General features: G+C 38.1%; 4 protein-coding genes and 2 long non-coding RNA genes across 8 annotated transcripts; 3 read left to right on the top strand and 3 right to left on the bottom strand.

Annotated features, from left to right (window-relative positions):
• The first annotated feature begins 102 nt into the window (after positions 1-102).
• On the top strand, positions 103-6,074 carry LOC130694620 (zinc finger CCHC-type and RNA-binding motif-containing protein 1-like). 2 transcript variants are annotated; one of them, XM_057517688.2, is made up of 4 exons: positions 103-212; positions 4,594-4,707; positions 4,775-4,886; positions 4,959-6,071. In XM_057517688.2, the coding sequence occupies exons 2-4, from the start codon at positions 4,598-4,600 to the stop codon at positions 5,313-5,315; spliced, it is 579 nt and encodes a 192-aa protein (XP_057373671.1). In that variant the 5' UTR covers positions 103-212; positions 4,594-4,597; the 3' UTR covers positions 5,316-6,071. The 2 variants fall into 2 exon arrangements, with proteins under 2 accessions (XP_057373671.1, XP_059352055.1); XM_059496072.1 differs by having other exon boundaries at positions 172-216; positions 4,959-6,074.
• On the bottom strand, positions 311-3,191 carry LOC130694617 (uncharacterized). Its single transcript, XM_057517684.2, has 6 exons — positions 2,934-3,191; positions 1,504-1,660; positions 1,260-1,402; positions 1,062-1,185; positions 853-996; positions 311-784 (listed from the first exon to the last, which is right to left on the bottom strand). Exons 1-6 carry the CDS (start codon positions 2,977-2,979, stop codon positions 502-504), a joined length of 897 nt encoding a protein of 298 aa, XP_057373667.1. The 5' UTR covers positions 2,980-3,191; the 3' UTR covers positions 311-501.
• A 2,285-nt stretch (positions 6,075-8,359) lies between the features above and the next one.
• Positions 8,360-9,403, top strand: LOC130695231 (uncharacterized). The gene is made up of 3 exons (XR_009421459.1): positions 8,360-8,530; positions 8,593-8,937; positions 9,040-9,403. It is a non-coding gene; the product is annotated as an uncharacterized LOC130695231 (long non-coding RNA).
• A 1,724-nt stretch (positions 9,404-11,127) lies between these two features.
• Positions 11,128-12,684, bottom strand: LOC130695230 (uncharacterized). 2 transcript variants are annotated; one of them, XR_009002313.1, is made up of 7 exons: positions 12,578-12,684; positions 12,453-12,524; positions 12,255-12,394; positions 12,001-12,184; positions 11,845-11,938; positions 11,594-11,683; positions 11,128-11,491 (listed from the first exon to the last, which is right to left on the bottom strand). XR_009002313.1 is itself a non-coding variant. In XM_057518347.1 (6 exons), the coding sequence occupies exons 1-4, from the start codon at positions 12,603-12,605 to the stop codon at positions 12,029-12,031; spliced, it is 396 nt and encodes a 131-aa protein (XP_057374330.1). In that variant the 5' UTR covers positions 12,606-12,684; the 3' UTR covers positions 11,128-11,491; positions 11,594-11,938; positions 12,001-12,028. The 2 variants fall into 2 exon arrangements, 1 of the variants encoding a protein (XP_057374330.1); XM_057518347.1 differs by having other exon boundaries at positions 11,594-11,938.
• Positions 12,685-17,957: 5,273 nt separating this feature from the next.
• LOC130695664 (uncharacterized) lies at positions 17,958-19,302 on the top strand. The gene is made up of 5 exons (XM_059496254.1): positions 17,958-18,066; positions 18,121-18,194; positions 18,293-18,383; positions 18,451-18,521; positions 18,611-19,302. The coding sequence occupies exons 3-5, from the start codon at positions 18,359-18,361 to the stop codon at positions 19,208-19,210; spliced, it is 696 nt and encodes a 231-aa protein (XP_059352237.1). The 5' UTR covers positions 17,958-18,066; positions 18,121-18,194; positions 18,293-18,358; the 3' UTR covers positions 19,211-19,302.
• A 2,988-nt stretch (positions 19,303-22,290) lies between these two features.
• On the bottom strand, positions 22,291-23,127 carry LOC130694595 (uncharacterized). The gene is made up of 2 exons (XR_009002086.1): positions 22,859-23,127; positions 22,291-22,794 (listed from the first exon to the last, which is right to left on the bottom strand). It is a non-coding gene; the product is annotated as an uncharacterized LOC130694595 (long non-coding RNA).
• Positions 23,128-23,190: the final 63 nt, after the last annotated feature.

The following is a 23,190-nucleotide window of genomic DNA, read 5'->3' as shown; positions in this document are numbered from 1 at the left end:
GTACATACGTGATCAATTTGTTATTCTTAGGCGATGGCACTTTCCGTCTGTATTTGGCGCCATAATATTTAGGAAACGCCATCTAGTTTGTTTTACAGCAGACGACGCTCATTCAGTACGCGGTCTTCAAGTCCTCGGTAACTTGCTACGTTCAAAAATCAGTTCACATAAGATATCTTAATCATTCAACACAAAAACAAGGATCCCACCAGGTTAGTTAGATCATTTTTTAATCAAATATGCATTAGTGGTAGAAAATAAGTCGCTGGTCTATTATTCTAACTGTATTTAAGGCTCAAGCTCAAATATGTTAATGTATACATTGAGACGTGTATTGTGTCAACCTGGAATCAAGAAAAGTAACTTTAAATTGATAATGAAGAAAAACCTGGCCAAAGGAAATGAGAATCACGATTCCTACTCTGTTCGAAAGCGATGGTATGGGTTTTGCTTAGCCAAAACAATGACAGTAAAATTTTGCAAAAATATTTAGAAGACCAACTAGTATACTACAGAAATGAAAAGAACAGATAGGAAGAGCAAGATATTCCCAGTTAGTTTGCTGGCATTAGAGAAAAGTCCTTGTTGCCTGGGTGTATCAAGCGAGTTTCCTCTGATGCCAGGATACCAAGGTTTGAAGGTTGTCTGTTGCCAAACAAAGTTGTTGCTTCTTCGTGTAGTGAAATCGTTGAAAGCAGGTCTTGTACTATCTTGTGAAGGAATTGATGTTTCCCAGATTTCTTTAGCAGTCGGTCCTGCAGCTGGACATTGTGCAGAGTTTGGTCTGAAACGGTGATCACAAATTTTTATTCTAACCATTTTAATAGTCAATGGAAAGGGTAATATACTAACACATAGTCCTCGCATTGCTTAAGAAGGAAGGCCAAGGATTTTGAAAACATGTCTTTGGTAAACTGGACTGCTCTACCGTCTAACGATGCTCGACAGTTTCTCTCGGTTGCTGATAGCATGCATTCGCGGAATGCGTGATGGGCACTGTTTGAAATAGACAGCGAGAGATTTAGTTTTCGTAAAGTGCTTGGGATTTTGTCCAAACTTACCAGCAAATTTGAATGTTGGAGATGGAAAGCGCAGAGACTTGATCAATCAGGTAATTAAGCTGCTTCCGGCACTTTCCTTCGTCCGTCGCCATAGTTTTGATGCACGGAGCGTGCTTCAAATAATCTGTTTTAATAGTGGGAACGAGAAAGACAAACTTTTTTTTCTACCTTGGAATAGCCGAATTAAAGAAAACTCACCTGCTTGATAATTGGGATTCGAGCACATCTCGTCATTTTTTACGGCTTCATCTAGGGCGATTTGCAGTTGCTGCTGACGCCGATCGCTCGTCAGACATATCAGTGCGTAGCCTCTAATGCAATCGATAAATTCGTTTCCAATTCTTTCGTTGTAAAAAGCAAAAAACGTAAAAATTTCATTAGATTCGCATTGTTTTTGCACAATAATCGTGGGAGACAATTCGCGCCTTCCAAATGTAACAACCTGCAATGAGTAGACACATCGGATATGGTGGAGGGTACGACGTAGTCTGGATTGCGTAACAAAGGCTCTGCTGTTTTGACACATCTATGCAGTTGGTCTCGCTGGCAGCCGTGACTCACGATGGATTGGAACGCGACAGTCGCCACCGAGCTATGTACTGTCATTAGTATGCGACCGAAAACAACAAAAACAAATCAGAAAAAAGCAATAGATTTGGGGACAGAGAGTAGAACGAGTTATGAGCGTGACAAAGGAGTAATTTGATCGAAACATTGGGAAATACAAGTTGTGCGTGCGTCTGCCCAAGTCCACCGACTTCACGGTAAAAACGCCATTTCGTCTTATTTTTCTCATTTCTTTCTTTAAAGTGTACCGACTTTTTGTCAATCGTAGCACGGGGAGGGGGACGTAACGAGGAGGCGCCGGAAGTTGTCATGAGCTCACGCTATTCTCCCATTCGTTGACTCTCGGGTTGTAAGCATACGTACGTATACCCAGTTATTCTCCAAAACACCAACCAACCGATTCGTGTACCATTGCATCCCGCGTACCGGTCCTACTTCTTTTGATAGTTGGGCTTTTTATTCATTTATTATTATATATTTTTTTTTTGCGTCGAATATTTGATTGAGTTGGCCATGGAAACGGATGCGCCGAATACTTTCACTAGAAATGCTATGATGAAGCAATCCCCTCTTTTGACAAAGCCTAGCCCCACCGTGTGTTCCATTTACAGATCAAATTTGCTCCGTTAGTTGCGAGTTGCTTCGGCAGAATGTTGAAAGGGGAAAGACCAGTTGTCATAAACAGAGGGGTGTAATTACGCACGAATCATAAAAGACGGCGGTTCTTTACTTTTGTAGCAAACGAAAATTACTTGGCAACCAAACGTTTTGATTTAACAGAAACCGCATCGCCTGTAAGACAGTTGATGCGTAGAAACTCTAGCTCTTTCATCGATTTTCGCCGTAGAACCCGTTGCACCGATTTTGCCCTGAAATCAGCCGTCATGGAACATGCACTGATTTCATCAAAAAACAATTTCAGTCCTTGAACGCTATCGTTTCCGCTCAACTCTCTCTGTGCCTCGTTTGAATTGTTTCTCGTCGGCTATTCAGCGGCTCCGCCTTTTCCCGTTAAGTTGGCGAATTTGACCTTGTTATTCCACTTGAACCTCGGTGCGTGCACCTTTTTCTATGTTACCCACTCTTTGTACACGCCACCTACCCCTGCCAACCTGATCCTCCAAATTTACTTCACAATTTTTACGGTCACGCCATGTTGCATTAAATCGATTCGCTTTGCATCTGCCATCGTACTTCATTGCAACATTACAGTTGATTGAAGACCTTTAAATTTTTCTTCAAAACTTATTTTCGTGCAGTTAACTTAGAAACGAAATCCCAAAATTTTGAAATAGTTTGACTTACCCAACACCACCAATAGAAAAGGAATCGCCATTTGAAGTTTGGCCATTTCGGCTCTTAATTTAACGCTTTAGAAGAATTTTTTCCGTCACGTTCAATATGTAAATAATGATTTGAATCGATTCAGGACCATTAGTCAGAGGGATAATCCATTTGGGGTTTATGTTGACAATTGTAATGTTATTTAGTGCGATTGGAAAGATATCGAGCAATAGGCAACTGTTCCAGGGGAATTCCAACACCAGACTGACTGGGCAAACCTGGCTATATGACTCCGTTCCCCTTTTTTCCCACCTTTTGTTAAGCCATTGTTGGATACGTTTCCACCACACAGAATATAGCCAGCTACCAGTACGATCGAGAACGGTAGCGGTCGTTACGTGACCCGCTCTGCAAACATCAGACCGTACCCATGTTTCTCATCAGTTCTGTTTCCTTCTCCTCACGCCATGCGTATGCGCGCAATAAGCTTTCCTGCTGCTTCTGCTGATGGCAAACGTGGTATATAGGACTATCGTGCAACTTGATGTGTTCACGCACTGACTGGTACTCAGTCTTTCCAAACTGCATATGTTGTCCAACTTGGCTGAATACTGAAAGTGAACCAAGACGAAGGCATCATGGGCCCTCGTTGATCCTTCCCTTTCCTTGTGCTATATAATGTATAGTCATGAGTTACTGTCGTAAAAGTCATGTTGATGCCTATTTCCCTTTTCTTATGCGTCCATCATCATCTTTTTCCTTCTATTAGAAAATCACGCAACTTTCCCCATGTTAGAAACGTTCCAATTGAAAACTTTGAAAGCAACAACGTCGTTCCGCTTCTCCGATCAGCCACAAATTTTCATTCGTGTCCCCTCTTTCTCTTGTTTCCCTTTTTATCAGTCTTCCCGCTTTACCTATTTGTTTGCCAACCATAGTGTCTTTTAATCCTTTGCACCCTCCACTATACTTTCTATTACTATCCCCATATTTTATTTAATTATTAATTTTTCTTCCATACCTTCACCACGTTTTCATGAGGTGAAAGTAGTAAAGCTCAGAGTTTAGCTGCGCACAAGTCCATTCGTTTGTTCCCCAATACTTCGTTAAATTATGGCTGTGCGAGGCAACCGTTGAAAACAGCCCTTTTTTTCTAATAAAGAAAATGCCTGCGATGATGGATAAGTTCAGTAACATGGTCAAACCCGACGAAACTGTATTCATTGATGGATAATTTAGATCACCTTTTTTTATCTTCAAATATGAATCTTGCGCATAATTCTTCATAGGGTTTTTTTTTAATTCGCTTCCAAACGTGTCCGGATATCCGGCTCAGCGTACGTTGATTTAATCAATCACAAATGGTTGAAAGGGATTGCTTTTTCATTGTTCTATTATCTAAAATTTGGTTGGAGTTTTTTGTGACAGGATGCTGCTGAGGCGCGTAAAAATTTAATGCTGCTCTAGTAATGTCTAGTTCATTGGTTTCAAATTTTTTAGTTATTTTTTTTTTCATTTTTATTTTGTTGAATAGAAGTTAGAGAGTTAGGTGAAATGATTGTGCATTAAATCTTGAACATATTTATTTTATATTTATTATTTTCTTTTTTTCTTTTTTTCTTAATTTAATTATTATTATCATTGTGATTATATGTTTTAACTTGTTTTAACTTGTAAATAGATACATGGAGCCGAGCCAAACCCGAGATTGCACGGTTTACGTCTCAAATTTCCCATTTTCGCTAACAAACAATGACCTTCATAAGCTTTTTGGACAGTATGGCACCGTGAATAAGTATATTGGAGCATACAGTCCTTATTACTGAACGCCGATGCTTAATCATATTATCTTTAACCGAAAGGGTAACTATTGTCAAAGACCGTCAGACGAGAAAGAGTAAAGGAGTAGCGTTCATCGTTTACAAATCGCAAAAAGAGGCGTCCAATTGCATCCAGCAGACCAACCAGAAAGAGGTATTTAAATTGATTAAATTATTAATATCCGGCTCAGCAATTCTTTAAGGTAAAATAAAAAATTTTATGTAGATGTTGGGTCGTATTTTGAAATCATCTATTGCCAAAGATAACGGCAGGACAGAGGAATTTGCGACTCAAAAAAGAACCTACGAAGACAAATCCCGCTGTTTTGAATGTGGTCAAGAAGGCCACCTGAGTTATAAATGTCCTAGTAACGCACTGGGAAGTCGCGAACCCGCCATGAAAGGAAGGGGGAAATTTCAACATGATGAGGGAGACCAGGACGATTCACTAGGTGCTGCAATTCGTTTTGAACAACAACAGAGAACGACGCAAGAGCAATTAGCTTCAACATCGACAAATATCCGAAGAAAGAAATTTAAACCGAGTTCCTACTTTAGTGATGAAGAAGAGATCAGTGATTGATGCAGTTGTATTTTTTAAATGTTGAAACCCTCTGCGATTCTGCCCGACAGTCTGGTATGGAAATCACTGGACCTGCTTCAAATAGTAGTCAGTGAGACTTCCATGATCCCGTACAGATTTCATTGCTTCTTCGGGTGAAATTAGACCATCGACGCCGAAGAATCCAACAAAACCAGTTCGTTGGCTTTGGTGACATCTTACCAGACTTGTCCAGTAGCGCCCCTACCTATCGGGATCGTAGTAGCATACAAATTCTGGAAAGCCAAGTCAGCCTTTGATCGGTTCCGCATTTGGATCATAGAGAGAAGACAGAAGTCCAGTGTTAAGCTCAACCCTGTCTCCATCGCTAAACCTTGGCGAAAACTCATATTGATGACACCCACGTATGTCGTCAAAGTTTCCTCGAGTTATCATAGCTACTTAAAACAGTGATCTATTTTTCACATTTCAATTTCGAAGAGCAGTTATTTCTATTTACAGGTAATCCAAATAACTCTGGGATCAGAAGAGTGTGCACAATAGCATGGAAAATGTTGTTGGGCATTTATGGCTGAATGTTAGAGCATTGGCTAAGTTTAGTCAAAAGTCTGGGTATTCTTATGTTGAAAATGACCTTAAAAGTGGGCCAACATAGAGATACTTGATGGTACATTCAATATTCCTGAAACTATAGAGAAAAGAAGAGCTTCAAGAACTTTGTTGCAGAAAGTTGTTTATGTTTCAGTAAACACATTGCCTCCCAGATAGATGGAAAAATAGGGAGTATTACTAAAACAACCTATTCTTCGCAAAGTGTTATCCGAGAACTAATAAATAAACAAATTGCAACGTCGAAATTGATTCACGTTAAGTTATAACGTACCACCGTCAACTACTCATCAGCTGGATTTGCAAAAGGTAAATTGAATTTAAATTCCACATTATTATTACATTGAATTCCACTAATTTAAGGACCTTGTACTAAAGAGACTGCGTGTCAGACGAATGCTTCAAATAGATAACTTCAAACGAATAGAAGAATTCCGATCAGGTTGACCAAATCCAGAGAAAAAAGCTGTTAAGATGTGAAACATTTGCAACAGAACATCCACTTATGGCAATCCGTTTTACCCCAAAAAAAAAAAAAAAATCTCGGCTTTTTTTTTTACTTTTTACCGCTACTGCCATCTAGCGGTCAAATTCGAATTAAGTCTCAACACAACTTTACATATTCTAGCCCTGTAAATATATAATTTTTTAATTAATAACTTTATTTGATTAACGTATAACTATACAATAATTATTTTGTTATATTCTACTTAATTAACTTAATTATTATTACTTTTAACTATTAACTTTCCATTTTGTACTGCAGCAAATATAATAAATGTAATTCTAATAACATTAGAATGATTGCTTGTTTTAGGTAGAAATAATATGTTTGAGTAATATAAAGTCGTTATTGTGTATTATTTTCACACCGGAACAAACAATAACGACTTTATATTACTCAAACATATTATATATACCTAAAACAAGCAATTATTGCTATTATTATCATTGCTGCAAAATGCAGTACAAAAAAGAAAGTTAATAGTTAATAGTAATAATAATTAAGTTAAGCAAGTAGAATATAACAAAATAATTACTGTACAGTTATATGTTAATCAGATAAAGTTATTATTTTAAAAATTCTGTATTTACATGGCTAGAATATGTAAAGTTGTATTTAGAGACTTAATTAGAATCTGACTGATAGATGGCGATAGTTGTAAAAAAGAAAAAAAAGGCCGAAATTTTTTTATTTTTTTGGGGGGTAAAACGGATTGTCATATCCACTAGTTTCTATACTAGTATATAGTTTCTATACGGCAAAGTATTCCACTTTTTGAGAGAAATACCAGTAAGTGGGGAGGCTCCACTTCAGCTTTGGCTAAATTTTTAATTTGGTTTCAAATATGGCAGAATAAGTAAGAAGGCTATAGCCTTCTCACTTTTTCAATTTTCTTCAAACCCTAGATTTCATTAAAAATACATTATTCCGACTCGAAATTGATCGGTGATCACGAAAATGGGGTATATTTTTATATCAGGCTTCTAGTTTTTGAATTAACCGTAAAAACAGAAAGTCGGGCTTATTTAGTCGGGCTTAAAAAATTTTTCGGTCAGTGTATGTAGAGAATTAACTAGAAACGTAACCGTTAGATGGCGATAGCAGTTTTTACGTTTATTTAAAAAAATATAAGTCTGTTGGAAAAATAAACTTAATTTTTATGCTTTTCATTCAATTCCCGATCGAAATGCTGTACTTTAAGCTAACTTTTAAATTTAGCCATAACCGAAAATAAGGCCGAAAAAATAAGCCCGACTTTTATGGCAATCCGTGTCACACACACACAAAAAAAAATTCGCCAAAAAAAAAAAATCTATGGCAATCCGTTTTACATAAAAAAAAAAAAATCACACTTTTTTCTCTTTTTTCTACCCGTAGCCATCTACCAGTCGGTTTCGTTATTACAGGCATGTAAGCAATTTGAGTTAATTGTATCCCATTAGCAGTTAATTGAGTAGCGTGGCTGGAGAAAAACGCGTGGCTGGAGAAAAACTCGTGGCTGGAGGAACAATTGAAAAATGGATAAGATAATACAACAAAAGGATGGTAAGTATAAAGATTATTATATTGGTTTTCAATTATTAATTATTGTTTATTAGATCAAATTATGAAGCTGCAGGCCCAATTATTGGAACAACACAAAATATTAGATAACAGCAATGCTAAGGATGGTAAGGCCTAATACGTAATGATTCTATTTATTTGCTTTTATTCATTTACGTTTTGTAGCTCAAATTTTGAGTCTACAAGCTCAGCTAGGGGAAAAGAACAAATTGGAACGGAACAGTTTCCAAACAGTGAAGGAGGTTTTTCCAAACTCATCCCTAACTGAACATGAGGATGAATTGGCATTAGGTGAACACAGTCAGGTACCTAAACTTTTCAAATAAGAATTCAAAGTAAGTATAGAATTTTAACAAACAATTATTTATTGTTTAGTTATTGAGTCTACCACCTGACAGTGTGTTAAAGTTAAATTCTGTTAGTGCTGCACTAAAAGAATTGTTAGTAATAAGTCCATGCAGCGAAGGAAGTGAACAATTGTGGGACCGTATATGGGCTGAAAATGAGTGTGGTACGGAAACCCAGAAATAGCATGAGTTCAACATACAACATGAATTAGGTACTTTCCGGTTTTTTGCCTATCGAAAAAGTATTTTTAATGCTATTATTTTGCATTCACAGAATTTTAGTGGGGGATCAAGTCAAGTCTCGAAGTGTTACAGGATGGAAGAGTGAGCCTACAGTTGAAAAACACTGAAAGTGCATTACCATTAAGGTATGAGGTAAAGTAATAGAGTATGCAAATTGTCTAATGAGAAGTACCATCTTGTGTGAATGAATCCTGTGTAACAACAATCCTTTATAGTTCTGTCATAGCTAGAAGCCTCAAATAATTCTGCTTCTCTTGCTAAAGAACAACTTGTCCTTTACGTTCAGAGTGTTGGTGAAGCTGGATACTTAAATGGCCCTAAAGATGTTTCGTTTCGTTGGCGTTGCAGCGATGAACATCATACATGGACTTTTTAGGTATGAAAGGAATTTTCTTGAAAATTTTTTGAATTTATGACAAAGCATTTCTTCTGCTTTTTGCCAACCATGTCTAATCTAAAAAAAAAATTTATCCAATAGGAAAGGATTTTCAGCATACTGGGAACACAACTATCAACAATGCAACATTCTAGGGGTGCTATTTTATCATTCAAGAGCCTTATACAATGATTTTCATCTGCAATTTGTATGGCCTTTCCCAAGCTTCTGCCAGAAGTTGAATCTATAAGTCATGTAAGTCACATGAGCAACAATTGAGATGCTTAATGGTGTTGTTTTTCTTTTCTCAGCATAGGTTAATAGTAACATTGGATCTGAAAAGATTCTTGGTTGGGGCAAGACACTGAATAAATTGTATTGATTCGATGGATGACATGACATTTCTATACTTAATTCGGATTCCCCAGACGGTATTTGATATTTAAAAAATTGAAGTGCATATCTGGGCTCCCTTCCTTTCCGTAGCCCCGTTTCCCCTTGACTCGTAATAAGCCCGTAGGGGGTCATGCCCCTACTGTACGGTATATATAAAAACAACATATACCGAGGTTTGGAGGGCTCTGGCCGGAAAGGGGACGTGGATGTCCGCTTAGTCCGATGATGTGTTCACGGAGGGCTCTGTGGCTACCCACAAATCCGAACTAAAGGTTAATCGCTCCTGTAAAAATGTTCCAAATCTTCAGCTCTTCTTCCGGCTTCTCTTAGCCAATCACCGGGTAATCTCCCCGGTGGGTCAACAAGGCAGTGTCTCCCCCTGCCTGGGTTGACGGCAACTTTTGAAAGGGTTATTGTGCCCTTTTAAAGTTGCAAAAATAATTGTATGTGCAGAGAATTGTCAATAAAATTTTTTTTATAAAATATTTTTTGCAAAATTTGTTTCTTTCATTGTCTGTGTTAGCTGTGTTCACACATTACATTTATCAAGTTTTTTTTTGCTTTGCTTTAATTGTTTTTGTCACCTTTGACGGTAAGCATTGTTTCCATTGGTTTATCGTTTATCTGTTAGTATTCATTATTATTTATTACAATTATTCTTCAACTTAGATTCGAACAACCTGTAATATCTGGATATTTTTTTAAGTAGTTTTGTATTTTTTTTTACTCGTATGGGAACATATCGCGCCGATGCTCTACCAATGAGCCATGAGTATATAATATCATTTTATTTTTATCATATGTCACTCTGGATGGACTTGCATTCACTTAGAATAAAACTGAAATGCAATTCTAATATACTTTCTATTACATTTATTCTACTTCATTTTTACACATCTACTGAGGTTTGAACCCAGGGTATCAGTTATCGCAGTTAAAAGTCCTACCACAGAGCTATGAACCTTATGGAAGCAATAGAAAGATAAACATATACTTGTGAAAGACTGCATAAACATCCTAGACGGTAACATATGATATGCGATAATAAAATATTTAGATATATCTCGTGGCTCAATGTTAGAGCATCGGCGTTGCACGCTGAATGTATGGGGATCGGTTCCCATACGAGTAAAAAAAAATACAAAACTACTTCAAAAAATATCCAGATATTACAGGTTGTTCCTTGAATCTAAGTTGAAGAATTCAAGAGTGTAATAAATAATAATTGAATACTTACAGAATAAACGATAAACCAATGGAAACAATGCTTACCGTCAAAGGTGACAAAAACAATTAAAGCAAAGCAAAAAAAAACTTGATAAATGTAATGTGTGAACACAGCTAACACAGACAATGAAAGAAACAAATTTTGCAAAAAATATTTTATAAAAAAAATTTTATTGACAATTCTCTGCACATACAATTATTTTTGCAACTTTAAAAGGGCACAATAACCCTTTCAAAAGTTGCCGTCAACCCAGGCAGGGGGAGACACTGCCTTGTTGACCCACCGGGGAGATTACCCGGTGATTGGCTAAGAGAAGCCGGAAGAAGAGCTGAAGATTTGGAACATTTTTACAGGAGCGATTAACCTTTAGTTCGGATTTGTGGGTAGCCACAGAGCCCTCCGTGAACACATCATCGGACTAAGCGGACATCCACGTCCCCTTTCCGGCCAGAGCCCTCCAAACCTCGGTATATGTTGTTTTTATATATACCGTACAGTAGGGGCATGACCCCCTACGGGCTTATTACGAGTCAAGGGGAAACGGGGCTACGGAAAGGAAGGGAGCCCAGATATGCACTTCAATTTTTTAAATATCAAATACCGTCTGGGGAATCCGAATTAAGTATAGAAATGTCATGTCATCCATCGAATCAATACAATTTATTCAGTGTCTTGCCCCAACCAAGAATCTTTTCAGATCCAATGTTACTATTAACCTATGCTGAGAAAAGAAAAACAACACCATTAAGCATCTCAATTGTTGCTCATGTGACTTACATGACTTATAGATTCAACTTCTGGCAGAAGCTTGGGAAAGGCCATACAAATTGCAGATGAAAATCATTGTATAAGGCTCTTGAATGATAAAATAGCACCCCTAGAATGTTGCATTGTTGATAGTTGTGTTCCCAGTATGCTGAAAATCCTTTCCTATTGGATAAATTTTTTTTTTAGATTAGACATGGTTGGCAAAAAGCAGAAGAAATGCTTTGTCATAAATTCAAAAAATTTTCAAGAAAATTCCTTTCATACCTAAAAAGTCCATGTATGATGTTCATCGCTGCAACGCCAACGAAACGAAACATCTTTAGGGCCATTTAAGTATCCAGCTTCACCAACACTCTGAACGTAAAGGACAAGTTGTTCTTTAGCAAGAGAAGCAGAATTATTTGAGGCTTCTAGCTATGACAGAACTATAAAGGATTGTTGTTACACAGGATTCATTCACACAAGATGGTACTTCTCATTAGACAATTTGCATACTCTATTACTTTACCTCATACCTTAATGGTAATGCACTTTCAGTGTTTTTCAACTGTAGGCTCACTCTTCCATCCTGTAACACTTCGAGACTTGACTTGATCCCCCACTAAAATTCTGTGAATGCAAAATAATAGCATTAAAAATACTTTTTCGATAGGCAAAAAACCGGAAAGTACCTAATTCATGTTGTATGTTGAACTCATGCTATTTCTGGGTTTCCGTACCACACTCATTTTCAGCCCATATACGGTCCCACAATTGTTCACTTCCTTCGCTGCATGGACTTATTACTAACAATTCTTTTAGTGCAGCACTAACAGAATTTAACTTTAACACACTGTCAGGTGGTAGACTGAATAACTAAACAATAAATAATTGTTTGTTAAAATTCTATACTTACTTTGAATTCTTATTTGAAAAGTTTAGGTACCTGACTGTGTTCACCTAATGCCAATTCATCCTCATGTTCAGTTAGGGATGAGTTTGGAAAAACCTCCTTCACTGTTTGGAAACTGTTCCGTTCCAATTTGTTCTTTTCCCCTAGCTGAGCTTGTAGACTCAAAATTTGAGCTACAAAATGTAAATGAATAAAAGCAAATAAATAGAATCATTACGTATTAGGCCTTACCATCCTTAGCATTGCTGTTATCTAATATTTTGTGTTGTTCCAATAATTGGGCCTGCAGCTTCATAATTTGATCTAATAAACAATAATTAATAATTGAAAACCAATATAATAATCTTTATACTTACCATCCTTTTGTTGTATTATCTTATCCATTTTTCAATTGTTCCTCCAGCCACGAGTTTTTCTCCAGCCACGCGTTTTTCTCCAGCCACGCTACTCAATTAACTGCTAATGGGATACAATTAACTCAAATTGCTTACATGCCTGTAATAACGAAACCGACTGGTAGATGGCTACGGGTAGAAAAAATAGAAAAAAGTGTGATTTTTTTTTTTTTTTTTTTTGGTTTTTTTTTTTTTTTATGTAAAACGGATTGCCATACGGATTGCCATAGTGATATGGCAATCCGTTTTACATAAAAAAAAAAAATGGCGGAAAAAAAAAAAATCGCACTTTTTTCTCTTTTTTCTACCCGTAGCCATCTATCAGTCGGTTTCGTTATTACAGGCATGTAAGCAATTTGAGTTAATTGTATCCCATTAGCAGTTAATTGAGTAGCGTGGCTGGAGAACAACGCGTGGCTGGAGGAGCAATTGAAAAATGGATAAGATAATTAAACAAAAAAAATGGTAAGTATAAACATTATTATTTTGGTTTTCAATTATTAATTATTGTTTATTAGATCAAATTATGAAGCTGCAGGCCCAATTATTGGAACAACACAAAATATTAGATAACAGCAATGCTAAGGATGGTAAGGCCTAATACGTAATGATTCTATCTATTTGCTTTTATTCATTTACGTTTTGTAGCTCAAATTTTGAGTCTACAAGCTCAGCTAGGGGAAAAGAACAAATTGGAACGGAACAGTTTCCAAACAGTGAAGGAGGTTTTTCCAAACTCATCCCTAACTGAACATGAGGATGAATTGGCATTAGGTGAACACAGTCAGGTACCTAAACTTTTCAAATAAGAATTCAAAGTAAGTATAGAATTTTAACAAACAATTATTTATTGTTTAGTTATTCAGTCTACCACCTGACAGTGTGTTAAAGTTAAATTCTGTTAGTGCTGCACTAAAAGAATTGTTAGTGGTAAGTCCATGCAGCAAAGGAAGTGAACAATTGTGGGACCGTATATGGGCTGAAAATGAGTGTGGTATGGAAACCCAGAAATAGCATGAGTTCAACATACAACATGAATTAGGTACTTTCCGGTTTTTTGCCTATCGAAAAAGTATTTTTAATGCTATTATTTTGCATTCACAGAATTTTAGTGGGGGATCAAGTCAAGTCTCGAAGTGTTACAGGATGGAAGAGTGAGCCTACAGTTGAAAAACACTGAAAGTGCATTACCATTAAGGTATGAGGTAAAGTAATAGAGTATGCAAATTGTCTAATGAGAAGTACCATCTTGTGTGAATGAATCCTGTATAACAGCAATCCTTTATAGTTCTGTCACACCTAGAAGCCTCAAATAATTCTGCTTCTCTTGCTAAAGAACAACTTGTCCTTTACGTTCAGAGTGTTGGTGAAGCTGGGTACTTGAATGGCCCTAAAGATATTTTACTTTGCTGCCATTTCTGAGATGAACATCATACATGGACTCTTTAGGTATGAAAGGAATGTTTGTCTATTAGCCGACAGAGAACTGAGAGAAAAAAAATCTTGTTAATCTACAAACAACAGCAGAAAAAACAGAAGTGGATGAAACATTCAATGAGCTATCTTCCAATTATCGGTGAACAACTGATGCAAACAAAGCAGATCATTAAATCAAATTGATATTTTTATTTACAAAACAGCAACTCTGTCGCTGTCTGCGTAATTGGCTGGTAGTACTAATCTACGAATGACAGGTCATGATCACTTAAATTTACCTTTTTTTTATACTGTTCAGGGATCTTATTGAGCTCTGTTAGTTCAATTTGACGAAAAAGTATGTTGTGTAGGATACATGGGATCCTGATGTTGCAGCTTCACGGAAGATGGAAAGCCTCATGATCAATACAGACTGGAAGCTGTGATATGCTATGAAAAGGAACTGTTTAAGGGCATCGTCTTTGGGTACGCTTTAACAATTTTGATAAAGTCGTCCTCCAGGTAAGCCATTTCTCGAAACTGTATTTAATGATTTAAAAATATCTATTGGGTTTGCTTCAGGTTACAGGAAAAGATGTACCTCAATACATAACATTATTCGAAGAAGCCGGCCTGCGCCAACTACTACGTCAAAACATTAAGAATTCTGGCTACATAAAACCAACACCTGTTAAGAAAGCTTCAGTTGCAGTTATTCTTGCCAAAAGAGATTTAATTGCTTGTGCTGTCACGGGCTCCGGCAAAACGGTAATCCAATTCATTAACGCTGTGTAATTCTGAAACCTTGATGCCCTCGTACTGACTTTATTCGAATGGGTCGGTATGAACTGGGTAAGTTGAAGTAAAAGTAATTTTGAGTGGGCACGCCTGTGATTGCGACTACTAAAAGGTCCAATTGCATCTAAGATACTCAATAAACCCTTCGTGATATTCGTTGATTAAGTCATCTAAAATTTTACGTTTTTTTATGCAGGCGGCTTACTTGGTACCGGTTATGAACATATTGTTAGAACAAGGTGTTGCTGGTGCGCCTCATGCCATGGGGCAAAAGCCAGAAGTTGTAATTGTCGCACCCACTCGTGAATTGGGCATTCAAATTGACCGCGAGGCGTGTAAATTCTCCTACAGTTCGGTTTTAAAGTCTGTGATTATATATGGAGGAACTCTCACGAGCCATCAGCGGTCAAATCTTCAAGCTGGGTGCAATATGTTTGTCGCGACCGCGGGGCGATTCAAGGAGTTTTCGACCATGAAGTATTTGACTTCTCGGGAGTCAGGTTTTAAGTTTTGGTTGAAGCTGATCGAATGCTTGATATGGGTTTCGGTCCCAATGTTGAAAAGATTGTCAATCATCCAACGATGCATCCGAAAGTATGTCCTCGATGGCTTTTGAGTATGAGATTATACTGATGTAATACTATTTGTTTCTCTGTAGGGAATCCGTCGTGTTTGTATGTTTTCGGCTACATTCCTAGATGAAGTACAAGCGCTGGCTGCGACGTACATGGAAGACTACCTATTCTTCGCAACAGGCATTGTCGGTAGCACCAATTCGGATGTTGAACAGGTGTTTTTTTCAGTGCTCGAAAAGAGATAAGAGAGCTAAGCTGATCGAAGTTTTACAAGATCTCGGTGATGCCAAGACTATCGTTTTTGGCGACAGCAAAAAGACGGCGGGCTTCGTCGCTGCATTCCCGTGCAATAACAACTTACAAGTAAGAATCAAAACTGTTGGAATTGGGCAAAGTGTCTTAACTTTAAATGTCTAGTCTACCAGCATCCATGGTGAGCGTAAACGAAAATCGTAAATGTCTCTTCCGAAGCTTCTGCCAGAAGAATATGCTAGCAATCAACTCACGAATCATGTAAGGTATGAAATATATATATATGAATTAAGAGTTTTTATGCCTAATGGTGTTTTACTGTCTTATTATAGATGAACAATAAAAGCCGATGTCGTGGTGACGAAGAAAACAACACGTCGAGGTGCTGTCAAACGTGTCTCCGTTCCGGAGAAGGAAGCGCCGGAAGGCAAAAGGCGTCGTGGTGAAACGAAAGCCAATAAACACGTTGCTGGATTGGATGATGTAGAAATGTTACACGAAGGCAACGGACACGCTGTCGACATCCATGCCAATCACGTGCCAGATGAGCCGGAGGCGAACGATGGATCGCGAGTCACATTCGTCAAAAATGGACGATCTACTCGCGCAAAGGGCGCACTCAAAGTTCATTTTGACGTGGCCGAAACGGCGCATTCGCCAGTCAGATCCACCCGTTCGACGCGGAAGACGGCTTCACCGGCCGAGAAGAAAGTCTCTGTTCAGCTGGAACGCGACCCCGACATTGAGACTGTGGCCGCTACTGCAAAAGAAGAGGAAGAGAAAGCACCGGCCGCCAAACGTTCACGACAAAAGAAGGGCCCGGCAGTATCTGCCGCAACAATGGCGGATGAACCTCCGGCCGTGCCGGCCACGAAACGGACACGTGGTGGCAAGAAAACAACTAGCGAACCTGAGCTTGTTAAGGAGGATACCTCATCGCCACCACCTCGACGTACTAGAAACATCTAACAGCAAGACCCATCAATGAATTACCTATTTTATTTTTCTTTTGTTTCACGGTAACTCGTGTCCTTAAAAGTCAGCACGACAGGCACATTGAGATAATGGTTATTGCTACCTTCTTGCTTTTTAAAAAAGGCATCAAGCCAAACTGCTCAACCATGCAGTTAGGCTTTTTCCTTTTTTTTAAATTAGAATTAATGAAATAAAGCAAAGCTTGCCATTTCAACCATTTCAGGATTGTGGAGACAAACATTGTGGTTCCAGCGGTTTCCTTAGTTAGGCAAGTCGTTTAATAATGCTTGGTGTTACAACTATTTTTTAAATTATTTTTAACTAAAATTTTTTCATTCACGACATTTGCAGGTTCTGAGCAGTGAGAAACGATTGTTGCTGATGTAGAGTTTTGTAACGGTGGACCCCACAGTCTATGACAGAAACAAGTAGGACAGAAAATTCCATCTTCATCACTAACAAAAGAAAAAGGAGGTTTGCATTATAAGGTTAGGTTACAAATAAAACAACAATAAAACCATTTGCTGATACTACCTTTCATACATTGTTATCACAAATAGGAGCAGTATATATTGGCAGCCATGTAGCTTTGTAGTTGCTTCGAAGAATTTTTTTCCTTGCCTGGTGATTGGTTAATTGAAATAGGCACGATAACACACAATCGATGCCCTTGTCTCAGTGGAGAATTTTTTCCGTGAAACATGGCGAAATAGCGTGCAGCTGTTCAAGAAAGAAAATTGTATTGTCAGACAGACTTAATGTTTACTAGCTTGAAATCCAGACATGTGTGAAGTTGCAAAATTTCTACATGTGAAGAGAAACCAAGCTTCTTTTTGAATTCTGAACCCAAATTATGTATTTTCCTAGAAATATCTAGGTTTTTGGATAAATAAATAAAAAACAGTGACTAATCCGGGCTCAAAAACATGTTAAATCGCTATACTTTAAAAATGCTGTTCATGGTTTTGGTCGCTACATTTGTTTAAATAAAATTGAAATGGTACAAATATGGGGGGGGGGCTATATTTGCCAATCACGCTCGATTCACGCTCAAGAAGTTTGTTAAAAGAGTTCACATCAGTGCAGTTCCCGTCTCGAAAAAACAAGATTTTCAATTTTTATGAATATTTCGGTTCTTAATTGGAAAACAAGATGACGCTGCTGTGCTACTGCTTAGTTGGTGACTGTGGGGGGTAGTGAAACCTGTGTTCGAAAGTTTTTGTGAAGTATGTCACATTCCAAGGGAAAATTCAAGCAAATCTAATGGTGGTTCTGTGTGTTTTCGTTCTAGAGTGTGTTTTGCAAGTGAAGCCCACAAAATGCTTGGATTTTATGTTACATGTCTTGTAATCACCTATGTCAGCTGTCAAAACAAAAAACTATTCGCAACCCATTATGTTGCATTCATCAAACTATTCTGGTGCTCATTGAGAGGTATAAGACTAATGTTTTGTTATCAGAATCTCACTAGCGGATTTTTCTTTTAAGGTTAAGCTCATGAAACTTCATTTGTAAAGGATACTTCCCGTTGAGGAATGTCACCAAAGATGCGAATCCTATGGGTATGAATACCATAATATTATTCTTCTAACCTTTACCCGCTCATGGTTGCCTGTCAATTGTAATCTAACTGGTGCACCAAATTCGTCTTATACTGCAGCGCCAACTGTAACCACAGCCATTTCAACAATTGTAATCTCTACTTAGCCTACCAACAGACATAGACATGTACCTCAATACAATTTCTATTGGTATTCATAAATTTTTCTCATACCTAGTATAGTTTGTTTGTTTTATAAATTGAATATTCAACCATAGGACTGCCATCTCTTTGCTGTCTGCTGCCTATCTGCTGGCCCTACAGTATTTCTAGCCATTGGACAACAGAAGTAAGTCAAATTGCTTTCATACATTTGGCTACATCAGCAATCTTATATTTCCAACTAAGTAATTCTTTTTCTTTACGTTTACGTTACAGAACAAAGCCTTTTTCCTCTTCTCCGCGCCCGTCTTCACCTCGCCTGTCAACCCGTCTTCGCCTCGCCCGTCGTCCCGTCTTCGCCTCGCCCGTCGTCCCGTCTTCGCCTCGCCCGTCGTCCCGTCTTCGCCTCGCCCGTCGTCCCGTCTTCGCCTCGCCCGTCGTCCCGTCTTCGCCTCGCCCGTCGTCCCGTCTTCGCCTCGCCGGTCATCCCTTCTTCGCCTCGTGGTCACCCCGCCTTCGCCTCGCCCGCCATCCCGTCTTTGCTTCGTGGTAGCCGCGTCTTCGCCTCGTCGTTTTGGTATTGTGTGTGTTTTGCAATGTTTATTCTTAACTAACCCGTTGGCTGCCACCCACCTTTTATCCCCTTTTTTTTGTAGCTTGACAGGGACGGGCCGCGCTGTTCTGCTCCATGGCTATCTGCCATGGAGTGGAGCAGCGCCACTGCTCAAGATTGGCCGAATGGCCCCAAAGGCAATGCACCATAGGGACTTTCCCTTCATCGATGCGATAGATGAGACCTGGGGTGTGCATTCCCGTAAAGGTCTCATCATCGTATCAGCCCGGCCTACCCGGCCCCCTTGGTCGCTATCCCTATGATAGCGACGTAGCGACCGTAGTTAAGATGGCGTGGCAGCCAACGGGTTAGTTTTAAGTGTATATATGTATGTATTGTATGTTGTATTATGTGGAATATGTATAGTGGTGGATTAGTGGGTGGAAGGAGGGAAAATAAAATACTTTGTAAAATTATTTATTTTTTCCATTTATTTATTTAGTTTTTCAATTGACTGATATGGGGATCGAACCTAAGTAATCTTGCATGCAATTCAGTAGCTTTGCTATTATGCCATCTATAATTTGTTATTATCATGATAGGCATTCCATAATACCCTAATGACGAACTTATTTTAACATAGGCATCAAGATCATAACTTATATTTACAAGAACAGTCATGGCGCAACGGTAGCGCGCTATACTGGAATGCTATAGGTTAGTGGTTCAAATCCCAGATTAATGATAAACCAATGGAAAGAATGCTTATCATAAAGGGTGGTATAAAAACTAAAGGTGAATTGAGCAAGGGAAATAAAGTTAATGTTTATAACTGTAACGTGTGAACACGAACACAGACAAAAAAGAAAAAAATTTTGCAAAAAATATTTCATAAAAAAAAATTGTATTTACAATTCTCTGCACATTACAATTATTTTTGCAACTTTAAAAAGGCACAATAGCCCTTTCAAAAGTTGCCGTCAACCCAGGCAGGGGGAGACACTGCCTTGTTGACCCACCGGGGAGATTACCCGGTGATTGGCTAAGAGAAGCCGGAAGAAGAGCTGAAGATTTGGAACATTTTTACAGGAGCGATTAACCTTTAGTTCGGATTTGTGGGTAGCCACATCGCCCTCCGTGAACACATCATCGGACTAAGCGGCACCCCACGTCCCCTTTCCGGCCAGAGCCCTCCAAACCTCGGTATATGTTGTTTTTATATATACCGTACAGTAGGGGCATGACCCCCTACGGGCTTATTACGAGTCAAGGGGAAACGGGGCTTCAGAAAAGAAGGGAGCCCAGATATGCACTTCAATTTTTTAAATATCAAATACCGTCTGGGGAATCCGAATTAAGTACAGAAATGTCATGTCATCCATCCAATCAATACAATTTATTCAGTGTCTTGCCCCAACCAAGAATTTTTTCAGATCCAATGTTACTATTAACCTATATTGAGAAAAGAAAAACAACACCGTTAAACATATCAACTGTTGATCATGTAACTTACATGACTCATAGATTCAACTTCTGGTGGAAGCTTGGGGAAGGACATACAAATTGCAGATTAACATCATTGTATAAGGCTCTTGAATGATAAACTAGCACCTGTACAATGTTGCATTGTTGATAGTTGTGTTCCCAGTACATGAAAATCCTTTCCTATTGGATAAATTTTTTTTTGGTAGATTAGACCTTGTTGGCAAAAAGGAGGAGAAATTCTTCATCATAAATTCAAAATTATTTGAAGAAAAATCCTTTCTTACCTAAAGAGTCCATGTATGATGTTCATCTCTGCAATGGCAGCAAAATTAAAACATCTTTAGGGCCATTTAAGTACCCAGTTTCCCCAACACTCTGAACGTAAAGGACAAGTTGTTCTTTAGACAGAGAAGCAGAATTATTTGAGGTTTCTAGCTGTGACAGAACTATAAAGGTTTGCTGTTGTACTGGATTTATTAACACAAGATAGTACTTCTCATTAGACAATGTGCATACTCTATTACTTTACCTCATACCTTAATGGTAATGCACTCTCAGTGTTTTTTCATCTGTAGGCTGACTCTTCCATCCTGTAACACTTCCAGACTTGATTTGATCCCCCATTAAATTCTGTGAATGCAAAATAATAGCATTAAAAATACTTTTTCAATAGACATAAAACCAAAAAGTACCTAATCCATGTTTCATGTTGAACTTGTGCCATATCTTGGTTTCTGTACCACACCCATTTGCGGCCCAAATACGGTCCCACAATTGTTCACTTCCTTCACTGCATGGGCTTATTACTAACGATTCTTTTTGTGCAGCACTAACAGAATTTAAATTTAACACACTGTCAGGTGGTAGACTGAATAACTAAACAATAAATAATTGTTTGTTAAAATTCTATACTTATTTTGAATTCTTATTTGAAAAATTTGGTACCTGACTGTGTTCGCCTAATGCCAATTCATCCTCATGTTCAGTTAGGGATGAGTTTGGAAAAACCTCCTTCACTGTTTGGAAACTGTTCCGTTCCAATTGGTTCTTTTCCCCTAGCTGAGCTTGTAGACTCAAACTTTGAGCTACAAAACACAAATGAATAAAAGCAAATAAATAGAATCATTACGTGTTAGGCCTACGATCCTTAGCTTTGTTATCTAATATTTTGTGTTGTTCCAATAACTGGGCCTGCAGCTTCATAATTTTATCTAATAAACAATAATTAATAATTGAAAACCAATATAATAATGTTTATACTTAACATTTTTTTGTTTTATTATCTTATCCATTTTTCAATTGTTCCTCCAGCCGCGCGTTCTTCTCCAGCCACGCTTCTCAATTAACTGCGAATGGCATCCAATGGACTGAAATTGCCTACGCCAGTAATAATGAGTCTGAGCGGTAGATGGCTACGTGTCGGAAAAAAAGAAAAAAGTGCGATTTTTTAATTTTTTTCCGCCATTTTTTTTTTTTTTTTTATGTAAAACGGATTGCCATAAAAGTCGGGCTTATTTTTTCGGCCTTATTTTCGGTTATGGCTAAATGTAAGAGTTAGCTTAAAGTACTGCATTTCGATCAGGAATTGAATGAAAAGCATGAAAATTAAGTTTATTTTTCCAACAGACTTATATTTTTTTAAATAAAGGTAAAAAACCATAACATAGCCTAAAGTTGATGCGCCTACTGCACATTATTTCCGTGTATTTCGAAAACGGTTCGTTAAACGGGGAAATAAATCACTTTGTCAGAATCAGCGTTCAATTCTGATTATACAGTATGATTTTTGATTAATTTCAAGAGATTTCGTTTTTGGCCGATTTTGACAAAAGTGAGAAGGCTATAGCCTTCCCACTTTTTCATTTTTGGCCAAATTTCAAATATGGCTTGAAATACATGATTTCGATGCTAAATGAAATGCTGATCACAAAAATCAGATATATTTTCCAATGGCACTTATAGTTTTTTAAGAAAACATCAAAAACACAAGGCCGGGTTTATGCTGTCGGGCTTATTTTTTAGGGCTTATTTTGTCGAACTTATTTTCGGTTATAGCTAAATTTAAAAATAAGCTAAAAATAAACTACAGCACAAAACGCCACCGTCATTGGTTGTTAACAGGCGCAAATACAACCATAAAACGCCCCTGCGCATAGTTACAAAACATTAGTAGTATTCGCTAAAGATCGGTGCTAAATTTGACACAGTGGAATGAATTTAACACCGTGCCGTAACTAGCATCATGCATATGTTATTGCCCTACTTTGTCTAATGCCGCTAGGAAGTGGGTATCTCAGTAAAGAGCTTTAAGCTTCCGATCGATGTATGTCTTTGACCTATAAACGCTCCTCTGTTGCCACAGATAACACAAAGGCGACGAATGTCATCAAGGGTTTCTTCGGGTGCATTTCGCTAGCCGTAACTGGTTATTAAGAGAGATAGATAGTTAAATCACGCTACAACAGATAACAAGTAAATCATCTTACCTGAAAATGTCCAATAAATACCGGCTAACTAGCTCGAATGTAGGTAGCGTCGTATTCGTTTTTGCCAAGTACACCTGACAATTCCATTCTTAGGCAGAGAAAGAAGAAAAACGTCAGTGCCAAAGAAACCGAGTGAGGGTCCACTCCGCTGAATTTCAACGCCTAGTATTACACCAGGAACTGGCATAGACAACGACGAGTTGGACACCGTAAGAACCAAAAATGCTTGATAACAACAGAATAGTTAAAACAGCGCTTTTGTTCATTTTTGCATTACATGTCTGTATGGGTTTCAGCAGCCAACTAGGAACGGTGGGAACGTCCCATCTAAA

The sequence above is a fragment of the Daphnia carinata genome, chromosome 7 (genome assembly GCF_022539665.2).
Source record: "Daphnia carinata strain CSIRO-1 chromosome 7, CSIRO_AGI_Dcar_HiC_V3, whole genome shotgun sequence".
NCBI classification, from domain to species: Eukaryota; Metazoa; Arthropoda; class Branchiopoda; order Diplostraca; family Daphniidae; genus Daphnia; species Daphnia carinata.
Note: the sequence above shows the minus strand (reverse complement) of the source record. Positions and strands in the feature narration are given on the sequence as shown.

What these genes read in the sequence shown, in the direction of transcription:
- LOC130694617 (XM_057517684.2), bottom strand. Translation starts at nt 2,979, where the DNA reads ATGGCCAAACTTCAAATGGCGATTCCTTTTCTATTGGTGGTGTTGG. An exon ending in TTTTCTATTGGTGGTGTTGG is followed by an intron (nt 1,661 to 2,933) that starts GTAAGTCAAACT and finishes TACTAATGACAG; the next exon opens with TACATAGCTCGGTGGCGACT. An exon ending in GAATCCCAATTATCAAGCAG is followed by an intron (nt 1,186 to 1,259) that starts GTGAGTTTTCTT and finishes CTATTAAAACAG; the next exon opens with ATTATTTGAAGCACGCTCCG.
- LOC130694620 (XM_059496072.1), top strand. Translation starts at nt 4,598, where the DNA reads ATGGAGCCGAGCCAAACCCGAGATTGCACGGTTTACGTCTCAAATTTC. An exon ending in CAGTATGGCACCGTGAATAA is followed by an intron (nt 4,708 to 4,774) that starts GTATATTGGAGC and finishes TTTAACCGAAAG; the next exon opens with GGTAACTATTGTCAAAGACC. An exon ending in AGCAGACCAACCAGAAAGAG is followed by an intron (nt 4,887 to 4,958) that starts GTATTTAAATTG and finishes AATTTTATGTAG; the next exon opens with ATGTTGGGTCGTATTTTGAA.
- LOC130695230 (XM_057518347.1), bottom strand. Translation starts at nt 12,605, where the DNA reads ATGGATAAGATAATACAACAAAAGGATG. An exon ending in TAACAGCAATGCTAAGGATG is followed by an intron (nt 12,395 to 12,452) that starts GTAAGGCCTAAT and finishes TACATTTTGTAG; the next exon opens with CTCAAATTTTGAGTCTACAA. An exon ending in CATTAGGTGAACACAGTCAG is followed by an intron (nt 12,185 to 12,254) that starts GTACCTAAACTT and finishes TTTATTGTTTAG; the next exon opens with TTATTCAGTCTACCACCTGA.
- LOC130695664 (XM_059496254.1), top strand. Translation starts at nt 18,359, where the DNA reads ATGTACCTCAATACAATTTCTATTG. An exon ending in CCTCAATACAATTTCTATTG is followed by an intron (nt 18,384 to 18,450) that starts GTATTCATAAAT and finishes ATTCAACCATAG; the next exon opens with GACTGCCATCTCTTTGCTGT. An exon ending in CTAGCCATTGGACAACAGAA is followed by an intron (nt 18,522 to 18,610) that starts GTAAGTCAAATT and finishes TTTACGTTACAG; the next exon opens with AACAAAGCCTTTTTCCTCTT.